At 45.4% G+C, this 17,104-nt stretch overlaps 2 protein-coding genes across 5 annotated transcripts in view; one reads left to right on the forward strand and one right to left on the reverse strand.

The window, feature by feature from the left end:
- The window catches only part of Tsga10 (testis specific 10), a 91,398-nt gene extending 87,964 nt beyond the window's left edge, over positions 1-3,434 (reverse strand). Inside the window, exon 1 of one of the 3 annotated variants that reach the window (XM_055607193.1) lies at positions 3,381-3,434. The gene's annotated coding sequence lies outside the window, so the exon portion shown is untranslated. Of the gene's footprint in view, positions 1-3,001; positions 3,064-3,296; positions 3,341-3,380 lie in introns of those variants that run through there. The other 2 variants (XM_055607187.1, XM_055607178.1) reach the window with 2 other exon arrangements.
- Positions 3,435-11,244: 7,810 nt separating this feature from the next.
- On the forward strand, positions 11,245-17,016 carry Lipt1 (lipoyltransferase 1). Of its 2 annotated transcripts, none has more exons than XM_055608151.1 (2): positions 11,245-11,320; positions 15,544-17,016. In XM_055608151.1, exon 2 carries the CDS (start codon positions 15,545-15,547, stop codon positions 16,664-16,666), a length of 1,122 nt encoding a protein of 373 aa, XP_055464126.1. In that variant the 5' UTR covers positions 11,245-11,320; position 15,544; the 3' UTR covers positions 16,667-17,016. The 2 variants fall into 2 exon arrangements, with proteins under 2 accessions (XP_055464126.1, XP_055464133.1); XM_055608158.1 differs by lacking the exon at positions 11,245-11,320 and adding an exon at positions 11,393-11,639.
- The last annotated feature ends 88 nt before the right edge of the window (positions 17,017-17,104 follow it).

A 17,104-nucleotide genomic window follows, 5' to 3' on the forward strand; every position in this document is an offset into this window, starting at 1 on the left:
AACAGTCTTTGTAGATGATGAAGTGCTACAGCAGAGAAACAACTAAGAGATAAATTACTGTTGATTAGTAGAGGGGGAAAAAGGTGAATAACATGAGAAAATCCATAAAAAATGTGTACTGCACTCTGACACAAGAATGAAAAAAGCAAAGATAAGGGAAATTTTAAGAGATAAAAATCTTGAGAAACATCCTATCTAGTAGGACTTTAATTTTCAGTGAAATAGAAGTTAAGATTATATGTTTAAAAAAAAAAATCAGCAAAAGGTGGGGGGAGATAGGAAGGTTTCTAAAACCAAGATACAACAGTGTGAATGAAATGTAATCATGAAACAGATTATTTTGTATACTAACTTTTAAAAACCAGTTAAAAATGTATCATCAGAGTCAGGAAAGTACCCGTACAACTATAAGAGTCAGAGTTCAGATCACAAGAGCCTTGTAAAAAAGGACTCGGCACAACGGTTAGCAGTGGTACCTGTCTGTAATCCTAGTACTGAGGCAGGGACTAAAGGATCACTAGGGCTTGCTGGTCAGCCAGACTAGCTGAGCTGACAAACTCCAGGCTTAATGAGAGATGCAACCTCAAAAACAAGGTAGAGTGAGACTGAGTTAAAAACAACCACCACAAAAAACGATGTCAGTTTGTGGCCTCCACACACATGTATACAGGTGTATAACACACACACGGCACACACATACACACCAGGTATCGCTGCTCTTAACCAAACGGAGTCACGTAATATATATCTGGCAAGGGCCTATTTATGATAGTCATACAATAATTAAAAACACTGGAATATTGCCAGGTGGTGGTGGTGGCAGTGGCACAGTTCTTTAATCTTAGCACTTTGGAGGCAGAGGAAGGTGGACCTCTGTGAGTTCGAGGCCAGCCTGGTCTATAGTGCGAGTCCAGAGCAGCCAAAGCTACACAGAGAAAGCCTGTCTTAGAGGAAAACAAAACAAAACAAAAAACTGGAATATTTTCCATTCAATTCTGAAACTCAGTTCTGCAAAGCTGAAGTAGGGTTAAGTCTTTCTTTTCTCTTCTTACAATTCTCTCCAAAAGTTTAGATTTACAGACTCTTCAAAGTAGATAGAATTCCCTACCAGGAGATCTGGATAACCATACAAAAATGTTATGAATGTCATATTTATAACAAAAGTGAGTACGTTTTGAATATGAAGTATTTACTTCAAACAAAATATTAAAGCCATATTCAAACTGTTAAGGTAAAAAGTAACAAACGAAAGTTTTTCTAGTCACTCCAATTCAAACTTTAAGCTCATCTTGTTTCTATAATGGAGTCTTTAAATAACAAGTTATCTCCTTAACACAGCATGAAACAATGGCCAGGCAGTGTCTATCCAGACCTCTCAGAAACGTAAGAAATGGCTCAGTTGTTTCCTGAAGGCTTTTCTGGATCAAAGGTATTTAGTAATACAAGACTGAAACTAACAGTGTAACCAAAACAAAAGAACTTCCTTTCACACTGCCTCCCTTAAAACATGAGATGCAGGCTAGAGAGATGGCTCAGAGGTTAAGAGCACTGGCTGCTTTTCCAAAGTCCTGAGTTCATTCCCACCAACCACATGCTGGCTCACAACCATCTATGATGAGATCTGGTGCCCTCTTCTGGTGTGCAGGTGTACATGCAGGCAGGATACTGTATACATAATAAGTAAATCTTTAAAAAAAATGAGATGTGTATATTTTAATATCCATAACCCTGTCAAAGCATATTGCTAAAAACAATTTTAAAACCCTACTGTCCGCCAGGGGTAAACTGCGGTGTACTATTGCAATGGAACACTGACCAGCAAACTAACTAACTAGAAATAAGTTTACAATCTTTTAAGTGTCAGTAAAGATGTTGTAAACACCTGTTCCAATTACCCTTACATAAAGCCCCATAACAAGGCAAACAGTGAGGTGTGTGTTCACATAAGCAGATAATGAAACTATTAGAAAAAGTACGGAAATGACAAACATTGTCAATCTGGGGAGTAAACAGCATGTTATTTATTCCTGTGAGAAAACAGAACTCCAAATCTCTCTGCCTGGTTATATTCTGGGCTCCAACAGCGATTCTTCTTGGGAAAGTAACTTAAAAAAAAAGTTTTTGAAACTGCCAATAAATAAAAGCAAGGTTTGGGGTTTAAAAGCAATATTGACTGATGGAATATTTACCTTATTTCTTTCTCAATAATTAAGTTGGAAGGATTTTAGTTCATTGTTCAATTAAAACACAATTGTCTTGTTCTCAAAGCAGAGTTAAACGCGATAACTTCCCTTTATACTCACAAACTATTCTACCTTGATATTACTGTGCCTCTATTTCTTGAGAGTGAACAAAATGTACTCGAAATCCTTAAGACTAGAAGAATAAATCTAAAACGAAGATTACTGTGGGACACGCAGATCTGCGGGGGCTATAACAGCGAACAGGTCGCTTGTGCCAACTTTCCTTAAAAGTCTAAACCCTTGACTGAGGAGTATATACAAGAACATATCTGCTTACGTACACATACACGTCGGCGTTTGGGGCTGACAAGTGCACGACAGACGCCCAGTAGAGACTTAAATAACTCTTCAAACAAAGCCAGCCTACTCTGCCGTCCCTCCACACAAACTCTAAATTAAGGATGAGGGAGTTTTTCATGCAAAAATCTCAATCCCTGCCTCCGCCTGGCTCCCAGGGGAGACCGAGGGGGTTCAGGAAAGGACAGGTTGAGCTTCCAAATGCCTCAGCTTCGCTTCCCCTCACAGTGTCTCTAAGCAAAACAGTCCCCCGACAACCAAGCCGAGGCAGGAAGCGAAGCGGTCACCATAGGAACTGGGCTCAACCCTCAACTCACCAGAAACTAAGGGAAGGTTTGCCCCGGGACGCCCACCCACCCGCGACGCAGCCGCTCACGCAGCGAAGCCCACCCGGGCCCCCGCCAGGCTGTCCCCATCCGCTTGCAGCCGCCCGGGGCCGGCTCTCTTCTGGCCCCGCGCACCTCCGCCGCCTGTCCCCGGAGCTCCGCAGCCCTCCCCCGGCCTCCCGGGCCGTCGTCCTCGCCGGCGCTCATCCCGGCTACTGAGGGCCCGGGGGCCGGGCGGGAGCTCCAGGCCCGCCCCGGCCTCCATCCTCCGCCCCGTCGCCTCCCTGCCAGGCCGCGGGCCCCGCCCCGGCGGAGGCGGAGGCGGGGGCGGAGGCGGGGGCGGAGGCGGGGGCTCGGCGGGCCGCAGCCGGGGAGAGGGCGGGAGCGGTTAGCTCCGGGCTGGCCGGCGCCCCGCCCGCACGCTCTGTACCTGAGGAGGGCTGTCCTTCCACCTCCCCGATGCCTCCGCTCCACTTCCGCCCGGCGCGCCCCCAGCCCCCCTGCGCACGCGTACCTGGCTCGACACGCCCTCCCGCGGGGACTACGAGTCGTGCGCGCGCACCCGAACACGTGGCGACCTGTACAGCCCGCCTCTCAGGGCTCCGACCAGAGGCCTTTCCCTGGCCCATCCGCGCCGCGCAGGCGCACGCCCACGGAGCGCCGAGAGGGCCGACCCCGTGCGTCCGGTCTCCTAGTAACCATCCTCTAGCCCGCGCCCGCGGCGGCTGCGGGAACGCGCATGCGCGGCGGCCGGGCCTTCGCGCCGACCCAGCTGTTGGGGTGCCCGGGTCGCCCAGCGGCGTTCGCGGCTGAGCGAACCGCGACGCTGTTCTGTGGGAGCCTTCAGGTGGGGTCCCCTGCTGCAGCCTCCCAGGGGAGCCGGTCGTCTGCCCGTCCAGGGAGGATGGAACTGGCAAGTGTGGACCCAGCCATGAGCCCCCACGTTCCAGGCTGGCGTTTCTTCTCCCCAAGCCCCCTCTCCAGAAGACTGGCGATGGGAAAGCAAGGAGGGATTTAGAGCCTCGCGAGATATTAAATACTGTGTCTAAGTTTTCACCCCAGTCTGGCCGCGTTTTCCTAACCAGTGTGGTGTTTTTGGCTGTCAAACTGCGTTAAAATTGCATCTTGAAATGGATCTTTTAAGCGGAAAGAAATAAGCACTGTGCTAAACCGCGGGGTTTTTTTTTTTTTTGGGGGGGGGGAGAGGGTTGTTTTGCTTTTCGACTGTTTCTGGGTACTTCTAATACCCATCTTAGCCCGGAAGCTTTTTTTAATCCGTTTTTTTCCTCGTTTTTACTAGAATGCAAAGCAAATGAGTTTTATGGCTGCATTTGAGTTCGGAATTTGTTTCTGTTGTTCCTCCTGCCCTTTTCCTCCCCATCCCCTCCCCTCTTTTCCCACTCCGGTGGCCCCCCTATCTGCTTTCATGTCGCCAGTGTTCCGTTCCCGCTACACCACTCTTTCCTGCTCACCTTGCAGTTTCGTGACCTGTGTGTCCCCACTCACGCCCTTACATGCTCCCTACTTGTATATTTAAAGATAGAATATGCCTGGAAGAACGAACACGTGGTGTTTGACTTCCTGAGTCTGGGTTATCTTCCTTTAAAACAACTTCCAAATCCATCCCTTTTCCTGCAAATTTCGTGACTTCGCTTTTCTTTATGCTTGAGTAAAATTGTATGGAATGTGTATGATGTTTCCATTATCGATGCGTCCCTTCGGGACGGCTGGGTTGGATCCACCTCCTGGCTTTGCTGACTAGAGCAGCAGTAGGCATGGATGGTAGCGTGTGGAGACCTCGGCATAGCAAAGTCCTAAGGCAGTTATGTTTTCGGCTTTTTGAGAAACCTGCTCTGATTTCATGTTTGCTCTCCCACCGGCACTGTAAGAGGGCTCCTCCACATCGCCAGCACTTGTTACTTGTTTTTGTCATGATAGCTGTTCTGATTAGGGTCAGACAGAACCTCAGAGTAGTTTTAATTGACGTTTCCCTAGTGGCTAATGCTGTTGAACACTTTTTAAAACGTTTACTGCTCATGTGGCCCATTTTATTAGCCCGTTTATTGACTGGCATTTTAATCTCCTAGGGAGTTTAATTTTTTTAAAGATCTTTGTAAATTTTAGCTTTAAACTTTTTATTACTTTATGTATACTGGTGTTCTGTCTACATGTGTTTGTGTACCAGATACATGCCTGATGCTCACAAAGGCCAGAAGAGGAAGTTGGAGCCCCTAGAACTGTACTTTTGTATGGCTGTGCACCACTGTGTGCAAGCTAGCAACTGAATTGAGTTTTCGGGAAGAGGAGTTACTGCACTGAGCCATCTCTCCAGCCTGTAAATCTTAGCTTTTAGCCTCCTGTCTGAAATACAGCTGGCAAAAATCACACTGTAGCGAACACGCCTTCTTACTAGGCTGCTTTTGGTACTGTGCAGAAGCTTTTTAAATTCACAAATGAACCTGAGAGCGTCCATGATCCCATTTCCTTGTCTCTCCTTACAGGTGACCGTACAAGAATTTACGACTGTCTTCGATGCTGTAGTTTAAGCTTATGCATTTGAAAAGTAAGGTCATGTTTGAGAAATCATAAGAATTCTTGTTTCTCCTACTCACTTTCCACACTTTCCATAAAGTGTCACAAGCAAGCAAATTTGTTAATTTTTTTCAGGGAAGTACACTGAAATATAACTGTCTTGTCTTTCGATGATATACTTTACACCATTTATTTTCATAAATTATATACTTTATGAGCATAACTAGATGTTATAAAATTAATTTTAGTCTCCTCATTATTTTAGATAAAAAGGACAGAAGACCCAGAGAGCATGTTTCTTATGAAATTACAGTAATTGATTAATAAAAAAAGTAATGAAGAAGCATGGGCTCCCAAAGACCACCCTGAAAAGTTAGGGGAAATAATATGTAACCTGTAAATTGAATTAAGGAATCTAGACTAGTTTTGAAAGCTTAGGAGAATGTACCAATTTCAAAACTGTCAGCCTGGGAGTGCAGCAATGGTAGAATACGCACTTATGGAAAACCTGCTTCTCATCCTCCCATAAAAACCACACTTGGTTGAAGCTAAAGATTTGAGGACCTAGAATTATGGTGGAAGTTTTGGTTTCTTTAAAAACTCAGTTGTAAATATGTTTTTGTTTTAATCCCAAGTGTGGGATATGAAGATGCTTTTAGTTTATCCACAGCTGATAAGAGACTTGTGCCACAGGTGGTCTATGCCAGCTAGTCCTTTGCCAGCTATAGAGAGTTTAACTCGGAGGACTCTGAGAGGATATAAATATGAGAGCAGAGAGAAAGACTTAGAGACATTCTGGAGGGCTTTTGAGGAGACGGTCGGAGGAGGAGGCAGTTGGTTCCGCTGCTGCTGGACTGCTGGATATCCTGACGACTGAAATTGGTATTTTCTTAAAGAACCCAATGACCCTAACCAGCTGGAACTAAGTGTAAAGAGGTCTACGTCCCCTTTCCCTTCTAACCTTCTTTCTCTCCTACCTAGGGTGGTGTTTGGGGGGGGGGGGTGCTGGAAGGGAGGTAGACACATTAAGGAACCCAAATAAAGTAGAGTTTAAAACTAGCACCTACAGAAAATGAAGGCCATTAATAGTAGAGTAGGAATATAATTCCTGGAGGGACTCTGGCCAGCTTGCGTGTGGTGACCACGGCTCCAGCAGGCCTTGCCCTTCTTTCCCTTTTCCTCTGCCTTGCTAAACACTGTTACATTCCATCCCTAAAGCTGGCCACTTCCTCCTCCTGAGACTGACCACAAGGTCTAGCTATCAGAGTATTGAAGCCCAGCATCGAAAGCCCCCTTTGGCTCACCTAATGAACATGCCCAATCAAAATTAAACACCTTATCCTAACTCAGGGTTTTCCCCTTTACCTTTATCAACTGCCATTTGCCTATGAGCCACCTCTGTCTCCCCGCTATCCCAAGGCAGTCCTTGTCCTCTAGGACAAATACCTCTCCCCCCTCTCCCTTGTTCCCTTCCCCTTCTCCCTCATCCTCTTATCTCCTGTCTTGGTCCCTTATATCCCTGCCTTCTGTCCCTCTGGGGCAGATAAAGCTCTTTTGTGCTAAGAACTTGGTCTTGGGGGTCCTGGCCTGATACTTTCTCTGTGAATTCCCACAGAGTTCTAGTTTGCATTCTATTGCTGAGGTAAACACTATGACCAAAAGCAACTTGAGAATGAAAAGGCACATTTGGCTTATCCATCTTGATCACAATCACTAGGGGAAGTCAAGGCAGGCCCTCAAACAGAATAGAGTCAGGAACCTTGGCCACTTACTGGCTTGCTCAGCCTGCTTTCTTATACAACCCAGAACTATCTGGCCAGAAGTGGCGCTGCCCACAGTGGCCCTCCCTCCTACATCCATCTCTAATCAAGAAACTGCCCCACAGGCTCACCTTCACACCAGTCTGATAAACAATTCCACAGTCAAGATCCCCTCCCTTCCAGATATGTTTAGGTTGTATCAAGTTGACAAAACTTAACCAGCCCTCCCTTTATTTTTTAATTTTAATTATTTGTATGAATGTTCTGCCTGCATGTATACCTTTATCCTATGCAGCTGCCTAGTGCCCACTGAGGCCAGAAGAGGACATCAGATGCCCTCAGAATGGAGTTACAGTTGTGAACTGCCGTATGGGTGCTGGGAATTGAACTTGGGTCCTCTAGAAGAGGAACCAGTGCTCTTAACTGTTAATCCATCCCTCCAGACCCCAGAACATAATTCTTTAGAAAAGAGAAAAAAAATGCAGAAATCATCCATTGTTTTGTGATAGTTGTCATTGACAGGCAACTTGGCAGAATCCAGTCATTGAGACAAACTCTGAGCATCTCTATAAGGAAGTTTCTAGAAATGGGTAATTGATTTGAGGCAGAAAGATCCATTCTGAATGTGGGTGGTGTCATTCTATGGGCTGGGATCCCAGACCAAATAAAAACACAGCAAGAGGAGTGTTAGCATTCACTGCTTCCTGCTTCCCGACCACTAATACAATGGGACCAGCTGCCTCATGCTCTGTCGTGCCTAATACCCTCACACTGTGATCCCCAGTAAACCGTTCCTTCTGAATTAGGTTGCTGTCAGATACTTTGATATTTTGTCAAAGCAACAAGTAAAGTAACAAATTCACCTAATTTATAGTCATTCTTGATTCGGGGGATACAGCAAAATACCACTAATTCCATTTCATACTAGTGCCAGAGGAGACACAACATTATACAGCAGTTACAGAAGATACAGGCTGTGATATGCTGTGGAAAACAGCAAAGCATTCAGAGCGCTGTAACAAACTTGACTTTGATTGAAACAGCTAGGAAGGCTTCTCTGATGGTGACATAACTTGCAGTTAAGTGGTTATCCAAATAGATGGTGACAATGGTAGGTAGGTGAAGTGTGGCAGGATGTAGTGATGGATTGATATGAGACGTGACCCAGAAAAGGAGGGGGTGTGAGTGTGTGTGTGTGTGTGTGCACACGCTTGCACGCACAGTGAGGTTTCATGGAGGAATGAGGGAACTCGAGATTGCAGATTTTGGATAAATCAAGTTTTCAAGGTATGGAACAATGGGGTGGAGCTAACGTTTTAATTTGGATGCTCGTATGCCCTGCTGTCCATGACACCATATTGTGTAAAACTGTGTCGTTGGGTTTTCTCCAAGACTGATTTGTCCTGAGAGACTCCATTTTATGAGCAGTTCTGACTCCATTTTGTAAGATGACTCTGCAGGTATGTAAACATAGCCTGTCACCATCTGTCTTGCACCCCCAGGAAGCACAGGCTAATAAATGACTTTATTTCTGGGAGTATACATGGAGCCACACTATAAATGTATCAAGGTGAACTAGTGCTATAGAGCACATGGCTGTATTAAAATCCTATCAGATGGCTGTTGGGGTGGGCTTTGTGGATAAGGCATATGCCACCAAGCCTGTCAACTTGAGTCTGATCCCAAGAACTCATTTGGTGGAAGAAGAGAGCCAGCTCCTGCATGTCGTCCTCTGTCCTCCAGAGCATATGCACATAAATAATAAAAACATAATGCAACACCGGGAAAACTGTGCCTGAGAACATATTAGATACATAGGCCATAGAAATAGAGGGACTCTCGCTAGGACCTCACAAAGGGCAGAGACCTCTGACTGTAATTGTGATGTCTCCACTAACCTGTCATCTGACATCCAGTGTATGTCTTTGCAAAACCCAGTGCTCCCAGGGGCTAGCTCTGCTCTATGTCCCGGCTGTTGACATAGGCTACGCAAATTGCCATCTGCCTGTCTGGACCTGCGTCTTCTGTCCATCCATTTGTTCTTGTTGATCAGGTCCAGCGCTTTTACTCCTGAAGCTGGACTCAACTACATCTCAACTCTGACCCCATAGCCTGACTCTATAGCAGTGGCCACACTCCTTTCCAAAACCTTACAGTTGGTTTGGTATCTGAAAATAGACTCCTTTTGCATTTCTGTCAGTTACCCAGCGTTGGCCTCTCAAACCTTTTTGAAGTTACTTAAAACTTGTTTCTTTAACCTTTCATAATCATTCTATAACCTACATATATTCCTATGTATAGATTGATTGATTTTCTGTGTGATCTCAGAATTAGTATATCAATTAATACTTAAATGAAAGAACCCAGGCTGAGCACCATGGCAAATGCCATTTATCCCAGTGCATGGAAGAGGCAGGAAGATCTCTGTAAGGCCAGCTTAGTCTACATAATGAGTTTCAGGCAAGCCTGGTGTATTAGAGAGACCTATTTCGCACACAAAAACTTTTAGAAAGAGCAGACAGAACCAGGCATGACAGGCACACACCTTTAACTCAGCACTCCCTGAAGCAGAGATCTCTGTGAGTTCAAGGCCAGCCTGGTCTACAAAGTGAGTTCCAGGCCAGCCAGGGCTACACAAAGATGCCCTGTCTCAAAAATAACAAAATAAAACAAAAAGAGCAGACAGACTAAAAGGCAGAGAGAAGGAGCAGCGCGTTCACCAGACGACAATGAAGCATGTTTGAGCCATTGGAAATTCCAGTGGAGAAGCTGAAGAAAAGAAGGCACCTAGTCAAAGGACAGACCGAGCAGAGTGGGGAACTATGAAGAAATATCACTTGGAGGAAATAAAAACAAAACTGCCATCTCAGACTTCAAAAAATACAACTTAGAAGTAGAGGGTATGTGGGGCTATTTCCATAGCAAGAAGAAATTCCTATGGTGATAAATGGACAGTATCCCTTCCCACCCTCATACCAGCCAGCCAAGAAGTAACCTCACCAAAACCGAAATAACAAATAGGGGTCTTGTCTGTGGTATACGTTTATATACCCTGGAATAGCTCTGGTATTAACAGTTCCAAACCAAACACAGGATGCTTCTTACTCCAAGAGGCAAGGCTTGAGAGAGACTGGTTTCTGTGGACAGCTGAGAGACAACCACAGATTCTTTGCACTCTGCTCATCAGGAAGTGATCCATTACCCTGTTCCTTAACTCTGTAGTCAGTCTGGCTTTGCTGTTCCCACGGCCGTAAGAATGTGAAGTGCTATTTCCAGCCACTTTGAATCGAACTGACTCAGCGGCTAAACAGAACCTGCCTGAGTAGGAATAGAGACCATTTTGGACCGCACAGTTTAGCCAACTCTCGCTGACGGAAACCAGCAGAGGAATCACCGGCCCTTGTCGTTGGTAATTCACTCATGTTTGAGACAGCTTGCTACCATGCAATAGCTAGCAGAAAATACTGCATTGCGACCCTGGCTGCAGGGGCATTTCCTATGTGTTTGTTCTGCAGGGGTTCTGTCGCTTTTCAGCAGGGATTTCCTAGCCAGCAGCAATTTGGAGCACGCCAAAAGCAAACATCATCACTCCAGTTTATTATTAGGTTTTGTATTGCGGGTAACAATTATTCCTTCCAATGCACTTCGTCTTTCAAAACCGGTCTTGTACCTCTTCACATTTACTATGAAGAGGAGCTGTGTCAAGACCCAGGGCAGTGCCTTCATGTTAGCAGAGTAACAGCTGGCAGTAATGCGTGGTGGGTGACGTGCCTGCTCTGGATTCCCGGGGCCCTCTTCAAAACTCGCTCCAAGAAACGCTCCTCCCTTCCCTTCGCCCCTACTGTCACTCGGGGAGTAACCCCCTCTTTCCATCTTTGCTAGTTCTTTGAATGTGGCCTGTGCCCCTTCCCAGAATCCAGTTTTAAATTCATCGAGCTGCTGGAAAACACCCTTAAAAGCCCAGCCGGGGCTGGAAGGAAAGGAGAGCGCCTCCTTCAGGCTTGACCACGCCCCTCCTAAGGCCCGGGGTGGCTTCCCGGGGGCGGGGCCCGGTGGGGGCGGGGCTGGAACGGCGTCTCACGTGCATGTGCCCCGGGTCCCTAGTGTGCTGATCGCACTTCAGTTTGCCAAAAATCGGCTGCAGGAAGACCGGAAGAGGCAGGTGGGTGAAGCCGGAAGCAGATGCTGGCTTCGCGGCCCTGATCCGGAGTGGGTGATACGGGGACCACGCGGGCGTCACTTGGGCCCCCCTGGCTGGGACCGAGGGCTCTGCAGATTACCCGGGGTGCCCCCACGCTGTAATTTCACCACCAGGACAGCTGATTTCTAGCGGGGCGGAGGGTCACTAAGCAATACGAATGCTGGTCGCGTGCCTGCTCAGGGAGAGTAAAACTGGCTTAAGTCCGTACCCACGTTCCGGGCTTGGATCGTGTCCTCCGGGAGGGAGCAGGGTAACAGTTTGGGAAGGCCTTGTGAGAAAGGTGGGTTTGTGGTTTGGCCTGGCGCTGCTCTTCTGTCACGGAGAACCATGTTCGGTGGTAGAAGTGTCCCGGAACCTGGAAGTCGGTGCCTCCTGAGAAAAAAATTGTAGCACTAACAATGAAGATGAAAGCGGAGAGCTGGGGGTTGCTCGGCGGTACAGCTCAAACCTAGATTGAGCAAGTTCCTGAGTTCCATCCAGTGCACAGCTAAACCTTTTAAACTACGAGTGTACATGGCTATAGCAACCACATTCCAGCGCGGGAACCATGCCCGGGAACAATCGTGTGTGTGTGTGTGTGTGTGTGTGTGTGTGTGTGTGTGTGTGAATTTTCTGAGCCTTTTTTTTTTTTTTGTCTCATTGATCTTTTGCTCATTTTTACTTTAGTTTTTGTGAGTTTTATTTGTTTTTTAAAGAAAGAAAACAAATTTGGGAGATGGGATCTGGAAAAGGGGGAGGGGAAGGAACATGATCAAAATGTATGAGAAAAATTTTAACTAAAAATATGTGAGTGTAAGGAGACATGCAAAGTGACTTTGTAGAAGCAAAATTCTAGGCTTTCAAAGGCTAGACGGTTTCATTTAGTCTGATAACTAAAATAGTTTGTGGTACATAAAATCTTTCTAACTTCTTTTTTTTTTTAATTAATTTATTAAATGTTCTGCCTGCGTGTGTGCCTGCATACCAGAAGAGGGCATCAGATCTCATTACAGATGGTTGTGAGCCACCATGTGGTTGCTGGGAGTTGAACTCAGGACCTTTATGAAGAACAGACAGACCTCTTAACCTCTGAACCATTGCTCCAGCCCCTCTTTCTAACTTCTTAATCTCAACACACACTTAACCATTTGAATGAGGCCTAGATTAACAGTCCTGTTTAAACTTGCCTCACATACAGATTTCCAGTCCTCCCTATTCTGGCCCTGCTTTTTCTTTTCCCCATGACAGTCATCACCTTTATGTAGCTAGCTGATGAATCCCAACTGCCAAAAACAAAGCATGGCTTGTAGTAAATGCAGAATCAGTTAAATTATTTACCTTTGTTATATTTAATTCACAGTGTATGTCTATGCCTGGGTGGAGATTTTTCAGGAGCTATTAAAATGCATGAATTAAACAAATACACAACCTGTGCACTGCTCTAACTCAGGAGGTAGGTCAGTTCCAGAGCTTTTATTGAAATCCCATTTTGGGCTGTTTCATTGTGGGCTGTAGTTAATTTATCAAGGTAAATTCCAGTTTAACATATCTTTTAGGAAAACTTGTACACCTAAAAGAATTTGTGTTGGGGCTGGAGAGATGGCTCAGAGGTTAAGAGCACTGACTGCTCTTCCAAAGGTCCTGAGTTCAATTCCCAGCAACCACATGGTGGTTCACAACTATCCATAATGAGATCTGGTGCCCTCTTCTGGGGTGCAGGTGTACATGCAGGCAGAACTCTGTATACATAATAAATAAATCAATCTTTAAAAAAAAAAAGAATTTGTGTTAAATGAGCAAAAAGGGGGGGAGTCAGAAGGGGAGACCCTGTAATCAGTTGTTTCAGTCCATCCCATATTGGTCTGATATGAATGATTTGTGCATAATACATTTAGTTCAGTCGTCCTATGTGCTCCTGAATTGATCAATTGAAGGCAGTTGAATCAGATAGAGATTGAACTATTTGCCTAAAGCTATTCAGTTGTTGAGTCTCAAAGTCACGTTAAAATGGAAAAGCAACTATTTCGCCTTCACCTCTGTATGTTACCAAGAGTGGCAATCTTAACCCTAGGAAAGGCTGTCCCAAGGTCTTTTTCAAATCCCAACTTCTGTGGACACATTCTGGTTTATTAGTGTTCGTCATGGATCACCGTGGAGAGGATCTTTGGCCAGTGAGCCTAGATAGTCACTGAGCTCCAGGTTCGGTGAGAGATCCTGTCTCCAGGAATGTGGTGGAGAGTGATAGAAGACCCTAACATTGACCTCTGACCTGTGTGTATGAGAGTGCGCTTGCGTGTGCATACACAGACCCCCCCCAAAATGATATAAAAGTAAATTTAATATAGGTGAAAGCAGGAATGGCAGGGTATTTCTATTTTCTCATTGACGCTAGGGCAAGAGGATTATTTGAGCCCAGGGGTTCGAGGTCAGATGAGCCACACAGTGATGTCTCAGGGGGAAGTGACTGACATAATACCGTCCAGTTTCAGGGAGAATGTGCATGTGTAAAGGTGTATGCCCATGAACAGGAAGAAAACAGCTTGTTTATGCTGTTAGTTGATTATCTCCAGATGGAAGGATTCTGGATTCTTTCATTTTCTCCTTTTTACTAATCTATTACTCTTCTCCATGAAAATGTATTGTGGCCAGTCTCTTGGCGAAGGGAAGGACCGTGACCCCGCCGCCACCTGGGTTGTAAACAGCACTGCATGCATGTGCGCAGGTCTAGTGGCCTGAAATCCCCGGCACTGGGTTATTTTGAGACCTTTAAGGCTTGGGTTGTAAGGGCTTTTGGCAGAATGTAAAAACCCTGAGGAAAACCTCTGCTCCCCAAAAGCTGGGACAGTGAGCTAGCCAAGAGTCTTCTGGGTTTGGACATTCTGGCAAAGACAATTGCCAAATGAGAACTACAACATAGATCAGGGACCCAACTTCTCATTTCAAAAGGGCCTGGCTTCGGGACTCCGTACAGGGAATGTGCTTCAGCTTCACCTGTACAACTCAGAGCAGAGCGAGATCCGTGCCTCCTGCCTCCCATTAGAGGGCTTCAGTGCCATCCAAGATTCCTTGGAAAGATTATCACTGTTCTGCTGGTCTACAACCTCTCAGAATTTAGTCAGATGAAGAGTTAAACCATTCTAATACATACTGGACTCAGGATCATCCAAAATTGGCTCCGTATCCTGATAAATGCTAAGTTTCCAGATAGTAAGACAACAGGTGAAATTTCCCAATTACTGCAGAGCACCTGGAGTTGTGATATGCCTCTAGTCCTTGATTCCCCTAACAAACTGTTTGTTAAGGATTAGCCAGGCTATCTCTGTTTAAGAGAGCAGACTCGGTATTCTTTCATGGTTACACAAACAAATAACAGCTAAAGTGAATGGAGGGCAACACCCGGCTCCCAGTACCCCAGTCACCAACAAAGGTCTGTGGTCTGTCGCTTTTCCTTGGGAGTTGTGAAGGTTCTGTGGGAAATTTTTGATTACTGTAATGTTCTCTCATCAACAAAAGAAAAAGACTATACTATGTTGTCAGGAATTTTATTATCAAGTGAAAAATAATGAAGGCAACAAGACATGTCACAGTGGAAAACACAACATCGCTGCCCTTCTTTCTAGCTGTTCTAGTTATTGAGAATGGTCTCCCAAGAAACGCTATAACACTGTTTGCTCAGACCTGCCATTCACTAGACTGCACCAGTCAGAATGCAAAGCAGGCTGGGAGCAGTGGACACAACTTTAACGCTAGCCCTCAGGAAGAGAAGGCAGGCAGAAGATCTCTGAATCTGAGGCTAGCCCAGTCTTCATTTAGTGAGTTCCAGGACAGCCAGGCCTACCTAGTGAGATTCTGGATTTAATTTAAAATAAAATAAAATAAAATAAAATAAAATAAAATAAAATAAAAGCAAAAAAGAAAATGTATTGTGAATTCAAGATAATCTGGCTTTGTTGTACACTACTGAATGTATTTATTTCATACTGTATGAAAATTCACTTATTTCATTTTAGTTGAAATTAAAGTTTATCTTCATTGATTTCCCATGGGCACTATATTACAGAGCTGCTAAAGACTAAGGGCAAAGCTGAAAGGCAAGGAAGGTCTGGACCCTTTGATAAGTTTTGGATAATTTACAAATAGCTAAAGGACAGAATTTAATTTTTTCCACTGAACTAATTTATCTTCTTTTGTCTTGCTTTTAAAAGCATGCTAATTCCATTTTCAATGAAGAGCTGCTTCCGGTTACTTTGCCACCGTAAGGTCCCAGCAGCTGGCTTTAAAATCCCAGCCACACCTGGGCTCATTTTACAATCACTCTCTCATGATGTGTATCAAAATCTGGCTATAGAAGACTGGATCCAAGACCATATAAATCTGGAAGGCAAGCCAATTCTTTTCCTGTGGAGAAACTCTCCCTCTGTTGTCATTGGTAGGCACCAGAATCCGTGGCAGGAATGTAACCTCCATTTGATGAGACAGGGCGGAATAAAGCTGGCTCGGAGGAAGAGTGGAGGCGGAACAGTGTACCATGATTTGGGTAACATCAATCTCACCTTCTTTACCACCAAAGCCAAGTATGACAGAATGGAGAATCTGAAGTTAATCGTCAGAGCTCTAAATGCTGTCCAACCGCAGCTGGATGTGCAGCCTACGAAGAAGTTTGACCTGCTGCTGGACGGGCAGTTTAAACTCTCAGGGACTGCTTCGAAGATCGGCCGGACCGCCGCCTACCACCACTGCACCTTGTTGTGCAATACTGACAGGGCGGCCTTGTCGTCTCTGCTGAAGAGCCCGTACCACGGGGTAAAGAGCAATGCCACTGCCAGCATCCCTGCCGTAGTCAAAAACCTTGGGGAAAGAGACCCCACACTGACCTGTGACGTTCTGATGAGCGCCATTGCTGCAGAGTACGCTGACCATCACCAGATTGACAACCATGTTAACCTAATAAACCCCGCAGACGAGACGGCATTTCCCGGAATAAACAGCACAATCAAAGACCTGCAAAGCTGGGAGTGGATATTCGGCCGGACTCCCAGGTTTAGTGTGAACACCACATTCCATGTGCCGTACGAGCAGGCACATTTGGAAATTCAAGTGTTCATAGACGTAAAGAATGGACGAATTGAAACCTGTGACATTAAGGCACCTGGCCACTGGCTGCCACTGGAAATAGGTGACAAATTAAACACAAGCCTTATTGGCAGCAAATTCTGCCCCACTGAAACCAGCCTGCTAACAAACATGCTACTGAGGACATGCCCAGACGACCATCGTTTGCACAGTCGATGGAATATTCTGTGTGAGAGAATCCGGGGGATAATGTGACCCTAAGGGACTCACTCTCTAGTGACAATTTCAGTAAGAAAATTATAAAAGTATGGAATTTATTTAGTGCCTGTTAAAGAAATAGGGGTGCCAGATTTGGCTTGTCTGGCCTGAGATGGCGGGTTACTAGTTTCTGCTCCTCAGTTTTTGTCACAAACTTTGACTGATGATTTGTTAAGGGTTGAGGCCTTCAGACATGAGGCTTTCTGGCCCCCATCTTCCTCAGCATTTCTCTTTTCATTAAACTTCAAGGAAGAAACCGTGTCCCTTTCCTCAAAGCTAACCTCCTACCTGGATTGTGTCCTCTCCTGTTTGTGTTTTGGCTTGTACCATTGAATTTTTTTTTAAAGCAAAGAGTGTTAGTTAGGGTTTCTATTGCTGTGATAAAACACCATGACCAAAAACAACTTGGGGAGGAAAGGGTTTATTTCATCTTAC

The sequence above is a fragment of the Psammomys obesus genome, unplaced genomic scaffold (assembly GCF_907164565.1).
Source record: "Psammomys obesus unplaced genomic scaffold, mPsaObe1.curated_primary_1811, whole genome shotgun sequence".
Taxonomy (NCBI): Eukaryota; Metazoa; Chordata; class Mammalia; order Rodentia; family Muridae; genus Psammomys; species Psammomys obesus.

Bases quoted from the DNA above. Each gene is read 5' to 3' on its own strand.
- Lipt1 (XM_055608151.1), top strand. From the start codon at position 15,545: ATGCTAATTCCATTTTCAATGAAGAGCTGCTTCCGGTTACTTTGCCAC.